The following is a 17479-nucleotide window of genomic DNA, read 5'->3' as shown; positions in this document are numbered from 1 at the left end:
TGATTGCATACATGTTATTTCATCATTTTGATGTCTTCACTATTATTCTACAATGTGGAAAAAGGTACAAATACAGAAAAACCCTTGAATGACTCGGTGTGTCCAAAAGTTTTACTGGTACACACACCCACACTCCGGTCCCCGACATTGCTCATCCTAATATATTTCTATATTTCTTAATGACATTATTGAACTTTTTTAGATTTGTGTGTGTTAGATGTTACTGCACTGTTGAGGATCGGAACACAAGAATTTCGCTTCACCCGCAATAACATCTGATACATGTGACCAATAACATCTGATAAATATGTGACCAATAACATCTGATAAATATGTGTATGCGACCGATGGAATTTGATTTGATCTGTAATGACGTCATTCAAGGCAAGGTGGCCAATCAGAGCCCAGTATTCACACACATTTAGGAAATAAATCATCTTTGGGAGAGATGTGTGAGACTGACTGAAAGTTTTGCTGTCAATCAGCTTTGAAATCAGCCTATTTTTATTTATGCTTCTGCATGTTATCACAAACAAAGTACTCGGGTAATGATTTGATGTTAGCTTCAGCTGTAAGCTAGCAAGGGAAGTTAGCTGGAAGGTACCAGTATCCTCTTTCAATGTGAAGTGTTCTATTCTGTATGGACATTGTTTTGCGAACAGTAATTAAGTTTCAGCATTTCTATATGCCGTGTCGCAATTTCAAGTGTGTTAACGTCTGTGTGGAATGATTGGAGCAGGCACGCTCATGCTATAAGTGGACATCGGCTGCTCTGATGGACATGATCCGTGAGACAAGTACCGAAAATAAAAATAAATTCCACGACTGGACTGCTTTTCATGTTCTAGTATCTAAAGAGTACAGATGTTTCAGTATATCGTTCAACACTAGTGTGACGTGACCATGTATTGTCTGTTGTAGGTGTGGGAGCAGCCAGCTTGGCTAAGCTTACCTTCATGGTAGGGGGGGTTGAGGAGGAGTACACTGCAGCACAGGAACTCCTCACCTGTATGGGAGCTAACGTAGTGTACTGCGGACAGGTTGGCACAGGACAGGTAACTAACGCACTCTAGTGTACTTACAAGTTTGCATACAAATGTACCATTTTCATACACTCAAACACTATTGTACACTTGGTCACTCTCACAGAAACATATTTGAATAATTCAGCTTTTTTGTCTCACAGGCAGCGAAGATCTGTAACAACATGCTGTTAGCGATTGGGATGATCGGGACTGCAGAGACCATGAACCTCGGAATCAGGTAGAGTCCACTACTTGTTAGCCAGCCTAGATCTGTTGGAGTCACTTCTATTCACCTTCAGTGTCTCACTGTGATTTACCTGACCATGTCTTTACCAGGTCACCAACTGGATCTGTGTGCTGGATATTTTACTGTTGATTTTGCATTGTGTTTTTGAGATGGGGCAAAGAGACAGAGGAGGATAGTTGGTGGGGGGGACCATTCAGTCTCAGACCTGTCAGGGGTAGCAAGAGACTGATAAGGGGGTCAGACCACCCAGTATCAGACCTGTCAGGGGTAGCAAGAGACTGATAAGGGGGTCAGACCACCCAGTCTCAGACCTGTCAGAGGTAGCAAGAGACTGATGAGGGGGTCAGACCACCCAGTCTCAGACCTGTCAGAGGTAGCAAGAGACTGATGAGGGGGTCAGACCACCCAGTATCAGACCTGTCAGAGGTAGCAAGAGACTGATGAGGGGGTCAGACCATTCAGTCTCAGACCTGTCAGAGGTAGCAAGAGACTGATGAGGGGGTCAGACCACCCAGTAACAGACCTGTCAGAGGTAGCAAGAGAGTAAGGAGGGGGTAGAGACTCTCATTTACATCCACTGGTTGAGCTCTTAATGCAGCCTAGGCACAACCAGCTGCAGCTTACAAACTACTTATCCCAGCATGCACTGTTCCCAGCCCTGACAAACCAGCCCTGCTTACAAACTACATATCCCTGACACTGCCTCAGTGGATAAGACTGTAAAACTACATTCCCCATCCCACTGCCCTGCTATTGCTGCTGCTGTTATTAGGGTTGTAAAGGATCCATCTATTTCCCTCTCTGGTGTGTCTGGCCTCAAGTCAAGCAGTGTGTGTGACGGTGTATTTTCTGTGTGTTAGTTGTATGTGCTCATGTATACACGGTCATATGATTAGTGTACCCAGTACTGTATCAAATGTGTGTGCTGTATTTGCCTCGGGTGCATTGTGTACGTACTGTGTGTGTGTGTGTACTTGTGTCCTGTGTGTTTGTAGTGCAGCTGTATTAGATCAGCTGATTTGTCTGTGGGGAGACGGAGGGGCATAAATCCCCACACTAGGCCTCTGAAATATGGAGACATTAAAAGAGCAACACAGATTTACACCCCACACCACTGTTCCCGCTACACACAAAGCTATCCACACACACACACACACCTACACACACACATACCTACCCCTACACACCTACCCACACACACACACACCTACACACATACACACCTATCCCTACACACCTACCCACACACACACCTACACATATACACACCTACCCCTACACACCTACCCACACACACACACACACACACACACACATGCAGACTGCAAACACATGTACATGGAGTACACACGGACACAGACACCGAGACACACCTGCTCAGAGCCAATTTAAAGGAAAACAGTAATAACATTTTATCATGCTGGAGTAGGGCCTGCTAGAGCTGCCCTTTCCAATACCTGTCCACGCACGCACACATGCACACACACGCATGCTGCCTGTCCCATCCACACAGCTAATTTGTTGATTTCAGATGGAAGGTTGGGCCCGTCTCTGACAGAGCATGACGTTCCCTTAGATCAGAGAATGGCCCTGAATTACAATTCTAACCACACAAACACTACCTTTGTCATAGTCTCTGTTTTTCCCCTCAGGTTTTCTCTCTCCCTTCAGTTTCTCCTCCCTGTGTTTCTCTTTATTTGTAACATTTATTTTCTATCCATTTCTTTCTCTCGTGCTCTCTTTCCATCCCCCACTCCCTCTGGTCTGTTTCTTCTCTGGCTCCTATCTAACAGTCTGTCTGAGGAGCAGCCCTGCTTTTAATGAGGATGCTGAGGAGAGGAGGAGGCATAAATACATATACAGTTACATTCTCTCTCTCTGTGTGTGTGTGTGTGTGTGTGTGTGTGTGTGTGTGTGTGTGTGTGTGTGTGTGTGTGTGTGTGTGTGTGTGTGTGTGTGTGTGTGTGTGTGTGTGTGTGTGTGTGTGTGGAGAGAGCATATGTTCAAGAGAGATTAAAGATGGACTTGTTACCTGTCTAGTAATACATGTTGAGCGTGCGTCCTCTCCTGTGGTTTAGAGAAGAAATTAAAGCTAATGGTAATGAACCAGACAGTTAATATCATCAATTACCTCCACCTGCTGCACATGACACAACAACAAGCCCCCCTTCTAGCGTTTTACCTTTGCCCCCCCCCCCCCCTTTGTCTCAACTGTTTTCTTTTTCATAGCTATAGCATTTGTTTCACTTTTAGCTGTGATGGCATTGCTCTGCCGTGTGTGTGGTGTGTGTGTGTGTGTGTGTGTGTGTCAATCCTGTTAAAGGGTGACATGTCCTCTTCTCCATGAAAATTGACAGCACCGCTAAAGAACAACACTGGCATTAAGGCTAATAACCAGGACTGTGATAGGAAAGGCAGGGGGCTCATAGCTACTAACCAGGACTGTGTTAGGAAAGGCAGGGGGGCTCATGGCTACTAACCAGGACTGTGATAGGAAAGGCAGGGGGCTCATAGCTACTAACCAGGACTGTGTTAGGAAAGGCAGGGGGGCTCATGGCTACTAACCAGGACTGTGTTAGGAAAGGCAGGGGGGCTCATAGCTACTAACCAGGACTGTGTTAGGAAAGGCAGGGGGGCTCATGGCTACTAACCAGGACTGTGATAGGGAGGGGGGCTCATAGCTACTAACCAGGACTGTGATAGGGAAGGGGGCTCATGGCTACTAACCAGGACTGTGATAGGGAAGGGGGCTCATGGCTACTAACCAGGACTGTGATAGGGAGGGGGGCTCATGGCTACTAACCAGGACTGTGATAGGAGAGGCAGGGGGGCTCATGGCTAATAACCAGGACTGTGATTGGGAGGGGGGCTCATGGCTAATAACCAGGACTGTGATAGGGAGGGGGGCTCATGGCTACTAACCAGGACTGTGATAGGAGAGGCAGGGGGGCTCATGGCTACTAACCACGACTGTGATAGGAAAGGCAGGGGGGCTCATGGCTACTAACCACAACTGTGATAGGAAAGGCAGGGGGGCTCATGGCTACTAACCACAACTGTGATAGGAAAGGCAGGGGGGCTCATGGCTAATAACCAGGACTATGATAGGAAAGGCAGGGGGGCTCATGGCTACTAACCACGACTGTGATAGGAGAGGCAGGGGGGCTCATGGCTACTAACCACGACTGTGATAGGAGAGGCAGGGGGGCTCATGGCTACTAACCAGGACTGTGATAGGGAGGGGGGCTCATGGCTACTAACCACGACTGTGATAGGAGAGGCAGGGGGGCTCATAGCTACTAACCAGGACTGTGATAGGGAGGGGGGCTCATGGCTAATAACCAGGACTGTGATCGGAAAGGCAGGGGGGCTCATGGCTACTAACCACGACTGTGATAGGAAAGGCAGGAGGGCTCATGGCTACTAACCAGGACTGTGATAGGAGAGGGAGGAGGGCTCGTGGCTAATAATCAGGACTGTGATAGGAAAAGCAGGAGGGCTCGTGGCTACTAACCACGACTGTGATAGGAAAGGCAGGAGGGCTCGTGGCTACTAACCACGACTGTGATAGGAAAGGCAGGAGGGCTCGTGGCTACTAACCACGACTGTGATAGGGAAGGCAGTAGGGCTCGTGGCTACTAACCACGACTGTGATAGGAAAGGGAGGAGGGCTCGTGGCTAATTACCAGGATAGGGTGTGTGTGATAGGAGAGGGAGGATGGCTCGTGGCTAATTACCAGGATAGGGTGTGTGTGATAGGAGAGGGAGGATGGCTCATGGCTAATTACCAGGATAGGGTGTGTGTGATAGGAGAGGGAGGTTCATTGATTGATTTATTGTTAAACAGAGAACAACAGCTCCATGTCAATCAACGTATTTGGCCACTGTAACAAACAATCTGTGCTCCGACGCTCTTTATTGTAGAGCAGCCAATAACCTTTTCAGATGCTGACCCAGAACACAGGCACTGGAAGAGACTCTGTGTGTGTGTGTGTGTGTGTGAGCGCCAAAGGGGGGTGGATGATGTCAAACATATGTCACCCTTAGACAGGGAGGCGTCGGCTGAGGCAGGATGGAGCGATGGAAGGAGAGGAGGGGGAGTGAAGGATTGGGGCAGCAGTATACAGACATACAATGAAAAAGCCATCATGACTGAGACTTCCATTAAAAACAACACACAGTATCACTTATCCCACATTTCCATACCACTCTAAAACCCGAGACGGAGAGAAACTACAAACCAAGCCGGGAGAGACCGAGAGAAACTACAAACCAAGCCGGGAGAGACCGAGAGGAACTACAAACCAAGCCGGGAGAGACCGAGAGGAACTACAAACCAAGCCGGGAGAGACCGAGAGGAACTACAAACCAAGCCGGGAGAGACCGAGAGGAACTACAAACCAAGCCGGGAGAGACCGAGAGGAACTACAAACCAAGCCGGGAGAGACCGAGAGGAACTACAAACCAAGCCGGGAGAGACCGAGAGGAACTACAAACCAAGCCGGGAGAGACCGAGAGGAACTACAAACCAAGCCGGGAGAGACCGAGAGGAACTACAAACCAAGCCGGGAGAGACCGAGAGAAACTACAAACCAAGCCGGGAGAGACCGAGAGAAACTACAAACCAAGCCGGGAGAGACCGAGAGGAACTACAAACCAAGCCGGGAGAGACCGAGAGGAACTACAAACCAAGCCGGGAGAGACCGAGAGGAACTACAAACCAAGCCGGGAGAGACCGAGAGGAACTACAAACCAAGCCGGGAGAGACCGAGAGGAACTACAAACCAAGCCGGGAGAGACCGAGAGAAACTACAAACCAAGCCGGGAGAGACCGAGAGGAACTACAAACCAAGCTGGGAGAGACCGAGAGGAACTACAAACCAAGCCGGGAGAGACCGAGAGGAACTACAAACCAAGCCGGGAGAGACCGAGAGAAACTACAAACCAAGCCGGGAGAGACCGAGAGGAACTACAAACCAAGCCGGGAGAGACCGAGAGGAACTACAAACCAAGCCGGGAGAGACCGAGAGGAACTACAAACCAAGCCGGGAGAGGCTGAGGAAAGAAAGGGAGGAAAAAAAGGAGAGAGACATTTTGTGAGTGGAAAATACGTTGAGAGTAAATGGCCCAGTCTTAATTAGTTAGTAGACAACTAATAAAGACTGTGGTAGTAATGCTAGAATGAGAGCCAGGTGGAGGGAGGGAACGAGGAAAGAAGAGGGAGGGAGGACTAGCTTAGGAAGCCCGTATTCTGTCCTTAAGGAGCCATGATGGTTTAATGGTGATATTGAGAGCAGAAGAGTTATTGTCCTAGAAGCTCCGCCAGGGTGAGGCTGCCAGGGATTCATGTGGCCAACTTTACACTGTCTTTAAACTGTTACAATATAACGACTAGCACTACTCACCAGACCCAGACGCTTAGAAACTAACACTTCTCCCCTTCCCTTTTTCTATTGCTTTGGCGTGTTGTGGTGTAGTATGGAGGCGTGTTGTGGTGTAGTATGGAGGCGCGTTGTGGTGGAGTATGGAGGCGCGTTGTGGTGGAGTATGGAGGCGCGTTGTGGTGGAGTATGGAGGCGCGTTGTGGTGGAGTATGGAGGCGCGTTGTGGTGGAGTATGGAGGCGCGTTGTGGTGGAGTATGGAGGCGCGTTGTGGTGGAGTATGGAGGCGCGTTGTGGTGGAGTATGGAGGCGCGTTGTGGTGGAGTATGGAGGCGCGTTGTGGTGGAGTATGGAGGCGCGTTGTGGTGGAGTATGGAGGCGCGTTGTGGTGGAGTATGGAGGCGCGTTGTGGTGGAGTATGGAGGCGCGTTGTGGTGGAGTATGGAGGCGCGTTGTGGTGGAGTATGGAGGCGCGTTGTGGTGGAGTATGGAGGCGCGTTGTGGTGGAGTATGGAGGCGCGTTGTGGTGGAGTATGGAGGCGCGTTGTGGTGGAGTATGGAGGCGCGTTGTGGTGGAGTATGGAGGCGCGTTGTGGTGGAGTATGGAGGCGCGTTGTGGTGGAGTATGGAGGCGCGTTGTGGTGGAGTATGGAGGCGCGTTGTGGTGGAGTATGGAGCGCGTTGTGGTGGAGTATGGAGGCGCGTTGTGGTGGAGTATGGAGGCGCGTTGTGGTGGAGTATGGAGGCGCGTTGTGGTGGAGTATGGAGGCGCGTTGTGGTGGAGTATGGAGGCGCGTTGTGGTGGAGTATGGAGGCGCGTTGTGGTGGAGGCGCGTTGTATGGAGGCGCGTTGTATGGAGGCGTGTTGTGTAGTATGGAGGCGTGTTGTGGTTTAGTGTGGAGGTGTGGTTTAGTGTGGAGGCGCGTTGTGGTGGAGGCGGTTGTGGTGGAGGCGCGTTGTGGTGGAGTGTGGAGGTGCGATTTAGTGTGGAGGCGTGTTGTGTGAAGGCGCCTTGTGGTGGAGTATAGAGGCGCGTTGTGGTGGAGTATGGAGGCGCGTTGTGGTGGAGTATGGAGGCGCGTTGTGTTGTGGAGGCGCGTTGTGGTGTAGTGTGGAGGCGCGATTTAGTGTGGTGGTGGAGGCGTGTTGTGGTTTAGTGTGGAGGCGTGTTGTGGAGGTGTGGTGTAGTATGGTGGAGTGTGGAGGCGCGTCGTGGTGGAGTGTGGAGGCGCGGCGTGGTGTGGAGGCGTGGTGTGGAGGCGTGATTTAGTGTAGTGTGGAGGCGTGTTGTGGTTTAGTGTGGAGGCGTGTTGTGGAGGTGTGGTGTAGTATGGAGGCGTATTGTGGAGGCGCGTTGTGGTGGAGTATGGAGGCGCGTTGCATGGAGGCGTGTTGTGGTGTAGTATGGAGGCGTGTTGTGTAGTATGGAGGCGTGTTGTGATTTACTGTGGAGGCGTGGTGTAGTGTGGAGGCGTTGTGGTTTAGTGTGGTTTAGTGTGGAGGTGTGGTTTAGTGTGGAGCTGTGGTTTTGTGTGGAGGCGCGTTGTGGTGGAGGCGCGTTGTGGTGGAGGCGCGTTGTGGTGGAGGCGCGTTGTGGTGGAGTGTGGAGGCGTGTTGTGTGAAGGCGCCTTGTGGTGGAGTATGGAGGCACGTTGTGGTGGAGTATGGAGGCGCGTTGTGGTGGAGTATGGAGGCGCATTGTGTTGTGGAGGCGCGTTGTGGTGGAGTGGAGGCGCGATTTAGTGTGGAGGCGTGTTGTGTGAAGGCGCCTTGTGGTGTAGTGTGGAGGCGCGTTGTGGTGGAGTGTGGAGGCGCGATTTAGTGTGAAGGTGCCTTGTGGTGGAGTATGGAGGCGCGTTGTGGTGTAGTGTGGAGGCGCGTTGTGGTGGAGGCGCGTTGTGGTGTAGTGTGGAGGCGCGTTGTGGTGTAGTGTGGAGGCGCGTTGTGGTGTAGTGTGGAGGCGCGTTGTAGTGTGGAGGCGCGTTGTGGAGGTGTGGTGTAGTATGGAGGAGTGTGGAGGCGCGTCGTGGTGTAGTGTGGAGGCGCGTCGTGGTGTAGTGTGGAGGCGCGTCGTGGTGTAGTGTGGAGGCGCGTCGTGGTGGAGTGTGGAGGCGCGTCGTGGTGGAGTGTGGAGGCGCGTCGTGGTGGAGTGTGGAGGCGCGTCGTGGAGGCGCGTTGTGGAGGTGGAGTGTGGAGGCGCGTTGTGGAGGTGGAGTGTGGAGGCGCGTTGTGGAGGTGGAGTGTGGAGGCGCGTTGTGGAGGTGGAGTGTGGAGGCGCGTTGTGGAGGTGGAGTGTGGAGGCGCGTTGTGGAGGTGGAGTGTGGAGCGCGTTGTGGAGGTGGAGTGTGGAGGCGCGTTGTGGAGGTGTGGTGTAGTATGGAGGCGCGTTGTGGTGGAGTGTGGAGGCGCGTCGTGGAGGTGTGGTGTAGTATGGAGGAGTGTGGAGGCGCGTCGTGGTGTAGTGTGGAGGCGCGTCGTGGTGTAGTGTGGAGGCGCGTCGTGGAGGCGCGTCGTGGTGTAGTGTGGAGGCGCGTCGTGGTGTAGTGTGGAGGCGCGTCGTGGTGTAGTGTGGGCGCGTCGTGGTGGAGTGTGGAGGCGCGTCGTGGTGTAGTGTGGAGGCGCGTCGTGGTGGAGTGTGGAGGCGCGTCGTGGTGGAGTGTGGAGGCGCGTCGTGGTGGAGTGTGGAGGCGCGTCGTGGTGGAGTGTGGAGGCGCGTCGTGGTGGAGTGTGGAGGCGCGTCGTGGTGGAGTGTGGAGGCGCGTCGTGGTGGAGTGTGGAGCGCGTCGTGGTGGAGTGTGGAGGCGCGTCGTGGTGGAGTGTGGAGTGTGGAGGCGCGTTGTGGAGGTGGAGTGTGGAGGCGCGTTGTGGAGGTGTGATGTAGTATGGAGGCGCGTTGTGGTGGAGTGTGGAGGCGCGTCGTGGAGGCGCGTCGTGGTGGAGGCGTGTTGTGGTTTATTGTGGAGGCGTGTTGTGGAGGCGCGTCGTGGTGGAGTGTGGAGGCGCGTCGTGGTGGAGTGTGGAGGCGTGGTGTGGAGGGGCGTTGTGGTGGAGTGTGGAGGGGCGTTGTGGTGGAGTGTGGAGGGGCGTTGTGGTGGAGTGTGGAGGGGCGTTGTGGTGGAGTGTGGAGGCGCGTTGTGGTGGAGTGTGGAGGCGCGTCGTGGTGGAGGCGCGTTGTGGTGGAGTCTTCCGGAGACACCTGAAACCCCACCTCTTTAAGGAATACCTAGGATAGGATAAAGTAATCCTTCTCACCCCCCCCCCCCTTAAATGATTTAGATGCACTATTGTAAAGTGGCTGTTCCACTGGATGTCATAAGGTGAATTCACCAATTTGTAAGTCGCTCTGGATAAGAGCGTCTGCCAAATGACTTAAATGTAAATGTAAATGAGCCGCGTTGTGGTGGAGTGTGGAGGCGCGTTGTAATGTGGAGGCGCGTTGTGGAGGTGTGGTGTAGTATGGAGGCGCGTTGTGGTGGAGTGTGGAGGCGCGTCGTGGAGGCGCGTCGTGGTGTAGTGTGGAGGCGCGTCGTGGTGTAGTGTGGAGGCGCGTCGTGGTGTAGTGTGGAGGCGCGTCGTGGTGTAGTATGGAGGCGCGTCGTGGTGGAGTGTGGAGGCGCGTCGTGGTGGAGTGTGGAGGCGCGTTGTGGTGGAGTGTGGAGGCGCGTTGTGGTGGAGTGTGGAGGCGCGTTGTGGTGGAGTGTGGAGGCGCGTTGTGGTGGAGTGTGGAGGCGCGTTGTGGTGGAGTGTGGAGGCGCGTTGTGGTGGAGTGTGGGCGCGTTGTGGTGGAGTGTGGAGGCGCGTTGTGGTGGAGTGTGGAGGCGCGTTGTGGTGGAGTGTGGAGGCGCGTTGTGGTGGAGTGTGGAGGCGCGTTGTGGTGGAGTGTGGAGCGCGTTGTGGTGGAGTGTGGAGGCGCGTTGTGGTGGAGTGTGGAGGCGCGTTGTGGAGGTGTGGTGGAGTATGGAGGCGCGTTGTGGAGGCGCGTCGTGGTGGAGTGTGGAGGCGTGGTGTGGTTTAGTGTGGAGGCGTGTTGTGGTTTAGTGTGGAGGCGTGTTGTGGTGGAGTGTGGAGGCGCGTCGTGGTGGAGTGTGGAGGCGCGTCGTGGTGGAGTGTGGAGGCGCGTCGTGGTGGAGTGTGGAGGCGCGTCGTGGTGGAGTGTGGAGGCGCGTTGTGGAGGTGTGGTGGAGTATGGAGGCGCGTCGTGGAGGCGCGTCGTGGTGGAGTGTGGAGGCGTGGTGTGGTTTAGTGTGGAGGCGTGTTGTGGTTTAGTGTGGAGGCGTGTTGTGGAGGCGCGTTGTGGTGGAGTGTGGAGGCGCGTTGTGGTGGAGTGTGGAGGCGCGTTGTGGTGGAGTGTGGAGGCGCGTTGTGGTGGAGTGTGGAGGCGCGTTGTGGTGGAGTGTGGAGGCGCGTTGTGGTGGAGTGTGGAGGCGCGTTGTGGTGGAGTGTGGAGGCGCGTTGTGGAGGTGTGGTGGAGTATGGAGGCGCGTTGTGGAGGCGCGTCGTGGTGGAGTGTGGAGGCGTGGTGTGGTTTAGTGTGGAGGCGTGTTGTGGTTTAGTGTGGAGGCGTGTTGTGGTGGAGTGTGGAGGCGCGTCGTGGTGGAGTGTGGAGGCGCGTCGTGGTGGAGTGTGGAGGCGCGTCGTGGTGGAGTGTGGAGGCGCGTCGTGGTGGAGTGTGGAGACGCGTTGTGGAGGCGCGTCGTGGTGGAGTGTGGAGGCGTGGTGTGGTTTAGTGTGGAGGCGTGTTGTGGTGGAGTGTGGAGGCGCGTCGTGGTGGAGTGTGGAGGCGCGTCGTGGTGGAGTGTGGAGGCGCGTCGTGGTGGAGTGTGGAGGCGCGTCGTGGTGGAGTGTGGAGGCGCGTCGTGGTGGAGTGTGGAGGCGCGTCGTGGTGGACTGTGGAGGCGCGTCGTGGTGGAGTGTGGAGGCGCGTTGTGGAGGTGTGGTGGAGTATGGAGGCGCGTTGTAGTGGAGTGTGGAGGCGCGTCGTGGAGGCGCGTCGTGGTGGAGTGTGGAGGCGTGGTGTGGTTTAGTGTGGAGGCGTGTTGTGGTTTAGTGTGGAGGCGTGTTGTGGAGGCGCGTCGTGGTGGAGTGTGGAGGCGCGTCGTGGTGGAGGCGGAGTGTGGAGGCGTGGTGTGGAGGCGTGTTGTGGTGTGGAAGCGTGATTTAGTGTTGTGGTGTGGAGGCGCGTTGTGGTGGAGTGTGGAGGCGCTTTGTGGTGGAGTGTGGAGGGGCGTTGTGGTGGAGTGTGGAGGGGCGTTGTGGTGGAGTGTTGAGGGGCGTTGTGGTGGAGTGTGGAGGGGCGTTGTGGTGGAGTGTGGAGGGGCGTTGTGGTGGAGGCGCGTTGTGTTGGAGGCGCGTTGTGTTGGAGGCGCGTTGTGTTGGAGGCGCGTTGTGTTGGAGGCGCGTTGTGTTGGAGGCGCGTTGTGGTGGAGGCGCGTTGTGGTGGAGTGTGGAGGCGCGTTGTGGTGGAGTGTGGAGGCGCGTTGTGGTGGAGTGTGGAGGCGCTTTGTGGTGGAGTGTGGAGGGGCGTTGTGGTGGAGTGTGGAGGGGCGTTGTGGTGGAGTGTTGAGGGGCGTTGTGGTGGAGTGTGGAGGGGCGTTGTGGTGGAGTGTGGAGGGGCGTTGTGGTGGAGGCGCGTTGTGTTGGAGGCGCGTTGTGTTGGAGGCGCGTTGTGTTGGAGGCGCGTTGTGTTGGAGGCGCGTTGTGTTGGAGGCGCGTTGTGTTGGAGGCGCGTTGTGGTGGAGGCGCGTTGTGGTGGAGTGTGGAGGCGCGTTGTGGTGGAGTGTGGAGGCGCGTTGTGGTGGAGTGTGGAGGCGCTGTGTGGAGGCGTTGTGTTGTGTAGAGGCGTTGTGTTGTGTAGAGGCGTTGTGTGATGTGGTTTAGTGTGGAGGCGTGGTTTAGTGTGGAGGCGTGGTTTAGTGTGGAGGCGTGGTTTAGTGTGGAGGCGTGGTGTAGTGTGGAGGCGTGGTGTTGTGTGGAGGCGTGGTGTTGTGTGGAGGCGTGGTGTTGTGTGGAGGCGTGGTGTGGTGTAGTGTGGAGGCGTGGTGTGGTGTAGTGTGGAGGCGTGGTGTGGTGGTGGTTTAGTGTGGAGGCATTGTGTAGTGGTGGTTTAGTGTGGAGGCATTGTGTAGTGTGTAGGCGTTGTGTGATGTGTAGTGTGTAGGCGTGGCGTTGTGTGGTGTGTAGGCGTGACGTTGTGTGATGTGTAGGTGTGATGTGGAAGTGTGTTGGTTCACCTGAGGATGTCACACCTTATTCCTTTCTGAATACTCATCCCTCTGTCACGTGACATGCTGCACTCTGACATTTCCTGTAGTTATTGGTCCTTCTACGTAGTCCTGTCTTCATCCCTTGCTTCTGGAGGCAGAGTGCTTTTAAATGACTGGGGAAGTGTGTATGTGTGTGTCAGAGGTTTATGTGCTCCTTGGCCACCACTTGTCCTCCTCTTTCTTCCATGTTCGAGGCATGATTAAGGACAGGAGGGGTAAACATCAATACTGCATTAGGCAGCATTTCCCAGTCCTCCACCTAACCAGCCATTAACACTGAGAGATGGAGAAGAGAGAGACAGGGTCTGGGTTCAACATGGGTCACCAGCTCTCTCTTTTTCTCTTTCTCTTTCTCTCACACTCCCTCTTTCTCTCATTTATTACAACATCTGTCTCTCTCTCTCGATCACTGTATCACTATATCAGCAGCAAAAAAAAAAAATTGTGCACCTCCTCATGGGTCTCCCGGTCACGGCCGGGGCTGTGACACAGCCTGGGATCCAACCCGGGTCTGTAGTGACGCTAGTAGTGTTTTAACATGCTCGTTTTTCCTTTCATTGTTTTTCTATTGGCCTACCAGTATCATTGTTTTTCCATTGGCCTACCAGTATCATTGTTTTTCTATTGGCCTACCAGTATCATTGGCCTACCAGTATCATTGGCCTACCAGTATCATTGGCCTACCAGTATCATTGTTTTTCTTTTGGCCTACCAGTATCATTGTTTTTCTATTGGCCTACCAGTATCATTGTTTTTCTATTGGCCTACCAGTATCATTGTTTTTCCATTGGCCTACCAGTATCATTGGCCTACCAGTATCATTGTTTTTCTTTTGGCCTACCAGTATCATTGTTTTTCTATTGGCCTACCAGTATCATTGTTTTTCTATTGGCCTACCAGTATCATTGCTTTTCCATTGGCCTACCAGTATCATTGTTTTTCTATTGGCCTACCAGTATCATTGCTTTTCCATTGGCCTACCAGTATCATTGCTTTTCCATTGGCCTACCAGTATCATTGTTTTTCTTTTGGCCTACCAGTATCATTGTTTTTCTATTGGCCTACCAGTATCATTGTTTTTCCATTGGCCTACCAGTATCATTGGCCTACCAGTATCATTGTTTTTCTATTGGCCTACCAGTATCATTGTTTTTCTATTGGCCTACCAGTATCATTGTTTTTCTATTGGCCTACCAGTATCATTGCTTTTCCATTGGCCTACCAGTATCATTGTTTTTCTTTTGGCCTACCAGTATCATTGTTTTTCTATTGGCCTACCAGTATCATTGGCCTACCAGTATCATTGACCTACCAGTATCATTGTTTTTCCATTGGTCCTACCAGTATCATTGTTTTTCCATTGGTCCTACCAGTATCATTGTTTTTCCATTGGTCCTACCAGTATCATTGTTTTTCCATTGGCCTACCAGTATCATTGTTTTTCCATTGGTCCTACCAGTATCATTGTTTTTCCATTGGTCCTACCAGTATCATTGTTTTTCCATTGGTCCTACCAGTATCATTGTTTTTCCATTGGTCCTACCAGTATCATTGTTTTTCCATTGGTCCTACCAGTATCATTGTTTTTCCATTGGTCCTACCAGTATCATTGTTTTTCCATTGGTCCTACCAGTATCATTGTTTTTCCATTGGTCCTACCAGTATCATTGTTTTTCCATTGGTCCTACCAGTATCATTGTTTTTCCATTGGTCCTACCAGTATCATTGTTTTTCCATTGGCCTACCAGTATCATTGTTTTTCCATTGGCCTACCAGTATCATTGTTTTTCCATTGGCCTACCAGTATCATTGTTTTTCCATTGGTCTACCAGTATCATTGGCCTACCAGTATCATTGTTTTTCCATTGGCCTACCAGTATCATTGGTCTACCAGTATCATTGTTTTTCTATTGGCCTACCAGTATCTCTCTGTACCTCTACACCCCCCCCCCCCCCCTTTATTTTCCCCTACCATTCCCTTACCTTTCTACCCTTCCACAACTCCAACACCTATCTTCTCTCTCTCCATTGTTTTCCTCCTTTTCTCTTTAACTAACCTCCTCTCTTCTGTTCCAGGTTGGGTCTGGACCCGAAACTGCTGGCCCAGATCCTGAACATGTCATCAGGCAGGTGCTGGTCCAGTGACTCGTATAACCCAGTACCAGGTGTCATGGAGGGAGTCCCCTCTGGCAACAACTACCAGGGTGGCTTTGGAACCACGCTCATGGCCAAGGTCTGTTCTAGCTGGCTGTGTCTGACTGGATGTGTTTGTACATCTGTGTTTATTCCTCCCTTTTCATCTCTCCTTCTTCTTTCTCTATCAAGTTTGGTTTGCTTATTTCTCTTTATTTTATTTTATTCCTCTTCATCTCTCTCTTGATCTCATTCCTCCCTTCTGTGCTCTCTTGTCTACTCTGCTTCACATAAACTCACATCTAACATCCCCATCTCTCTCTCCTGTAAGGACCTGGGTCTGGCCCAGCACACAGCCACCAACACAAAGACTCCTGTCCCCCTGGGCTCGCTGGCCCATCAGATCTACCGTGTCATGTGTGCCCGCGGCTACGCCAACAAGGACTTCTCCTCTGTGTTCCAGTTTCTACGTGAACAGGAGGAGGAGCCAGAAAAGAAGGGGGACTAGAACCCCTTACCTTATCCCCCAGCACACCCCTACGTCCCACCCGTACACCACACCCCTGCCTTTACCTGAGGAGAGAATTGGTTTCAGAGAGGTATGAGAACTTGAGATGGAAGTTGTTCTTTACTGCTGAGCGAGGGTCAGGTATGATTTCATCCCCCTAATGGTTAAGGTTAGGACTGGGGGTTAGGTTAGGGCAGCCTCTACTTCCCCTGGGCAGGGGGGTACTCATGGTCTAACACAACGTGTCGAGGGGATGACGTACGTAGGTTTAAAAGAGGACGTTTGACAGATCAGATAATGTGCATAACGTTGTACTTCCTGTTCTTTGTTTTGGGTTGTTTTTGTTTGTTTTTCTTGCCGGGAGTTTCTGTTACATGTGTTACAACCCATGATCCTGCCTCTTTGTCAGAGAAGAGAAGAAAACCCTGAAACAAGCAGAAAATAGCAACGCAGCAGCTCCTCCTCCGGGGCTCTGAGGTTTAGACTGGGTGATCAGAGATGTAGACTGACCACGTCGCACCTGTTCAGCAGTAGCCTGAAATAATGAGAATAATAAGGATGATGATGCTATAGAGCTCAAGACAATTAGGGAAGGGCATACCACTGTCCCCTGTCTGAAGACTCACATACACACTTGAGCATTCTACACATGATAACCTATATTACATTACTTCATACCATATGGGATCCGACGTTTACTCATTTTGTTACCCGTCTTGTTTTGGGGGTGGGGAGGAGGTAGTTGGTGGGTGCGATTTGGGAGAAGGGGTGTGGTAGGTAGTAGTGGTTCACTGATGTAAACCTCTCATTATTTGTTCCTTCATTATCCATCCATTTATTCATTGTTTTATTCAGTCACGTGTTTTCAACTTGAGCACAGTAGTGTTTGTTCCGTTTTGGGGGGGGGGGGGGCACGTCCCACCATGCTCGCTTCTCTTTATACAGACCCACCACTGTCTGGTACTGTGAGACGCCATTGGCGGCAGCTCCCAGGTCACTATGCACTCTGACCAATCCGTGCGGAGTCGGGCCAGTGAATCCTTTGATATACTTCCTGATTTGATATACCTCTACTGGAATTACAGCTTCTGTTTAACATCTGGAATTTCATTATAACCTATACAACTATTCTATCTGTAGCTTTTTTTACTGTCGGACAGAATATCTATCTTCTGTTCAGTACCTCTTTGTCGTTTTCCTTCTTCTCTTTTCATGTCATTCTCTCTCCTCTTCACTTGCTCCCTCTTCTTTCTGTCTGTGGCTCAGAACAGGCAGCATGTCTGTTTAAAGCGCCACCGAGGGTAGACTCCATCCCAACCTGCGCTGTGTGCATGTACATAATGTATATTTCTTTTGTTGACTGTATTAAAGGAGAACCAGAGAATCCTCGCTGTCACGTTTTTCTTCTCGCTGTATACTAGTACATTAAGAGTGTCCGTCTCTGTCTCGCAATTTCAATGTAAGGGGCTTTATTGGCATGGGAAACATGAAATAGATAATAAAAGTGAAATAATGTGTGTCTGTCCTGTGAAGACATCCTCCATCACACTCCTGTCAGAAATAAGGAGGTGCTCTCTAATCTCACGTCTCTCTGTTTTGCTCTTTATAAAAATATAAAATGTTTAAAGTAAGGCTCATGTTGGCTACATGTCGTAATTGTACTGTAATTGTCTTTTTCATAAAAATAATTCCTGCTCTGTCTGACTGGCACAGATGACACCAGCTCAATAAAACACAACTGAAAAAAGGAATAACCAAGCCATGATTTTTTTTCCCTCCCATTTCATTGTAATGATGGAAATAAGGGCATCATTCTGAGATTAGTGCTTCTATTTCTCCCTGCGTGACACTGGGTGTTATATACTCCTCTGGTAGAAAGCTTGAGAGAACACTGGAACAACAGGGAGGCAGTCGACCACA

General features: G+C 51.9%; 1 protein-coding gene across 1 annotated transcript in view; it reads left to right on the top strand.

The window, feature by feature from the left end:
• The window catches only part of LOC135549591 (3-hydroxyisobutyrate dehydrogenase, mitochondrial-like), a 38849-nt gene extending 21906 nt beyond the window's left edge, over positions 1-16943 (top strand). The window contains exons 5-8 of the mRNA XM_064979688.1: positions 922-1055; positions 1187-1263; positions 14995-15151; positions 15383-16943. Coding sequence (XP_064835760.1) covers positions 922-1055; positions 1187-1263; positions 14995-15151; positions 15383-15559 — 545 coding nt within the window. The 3' untranslated portion in view covers positions 15560-16943. The remainder of the gene's footprint in view (positions 1-921; positions 1056-1186; positions 1264-14994; positions 15152-15382) is intronic.
• The last annotated feature ends 536 nt before the right edge of the window (positions 16944-17479 follow it).

The sequence above is a fragment of the Oncorhynchus masou genome, chromosome 12 (assembly GCF_036934945.1).
Source record: "Oncorhynchus masou masou isolate Uvic2021 chromosome 12, UVic_Omas_1.1, whole genome shotgun sequence".
In the NCBI taxonomy this organism is placed as follows: Eukaryota; Metazoa; Chordata; class Actinopteri; order Salmoniformes; family Salmonidae; genus Oncorhynchus; species Oncorhynchus masou.
Note: the sequence above shows the minus strand (reverse complement) of the source record. Positions and strands in the feature narration are given on the sequence as shown.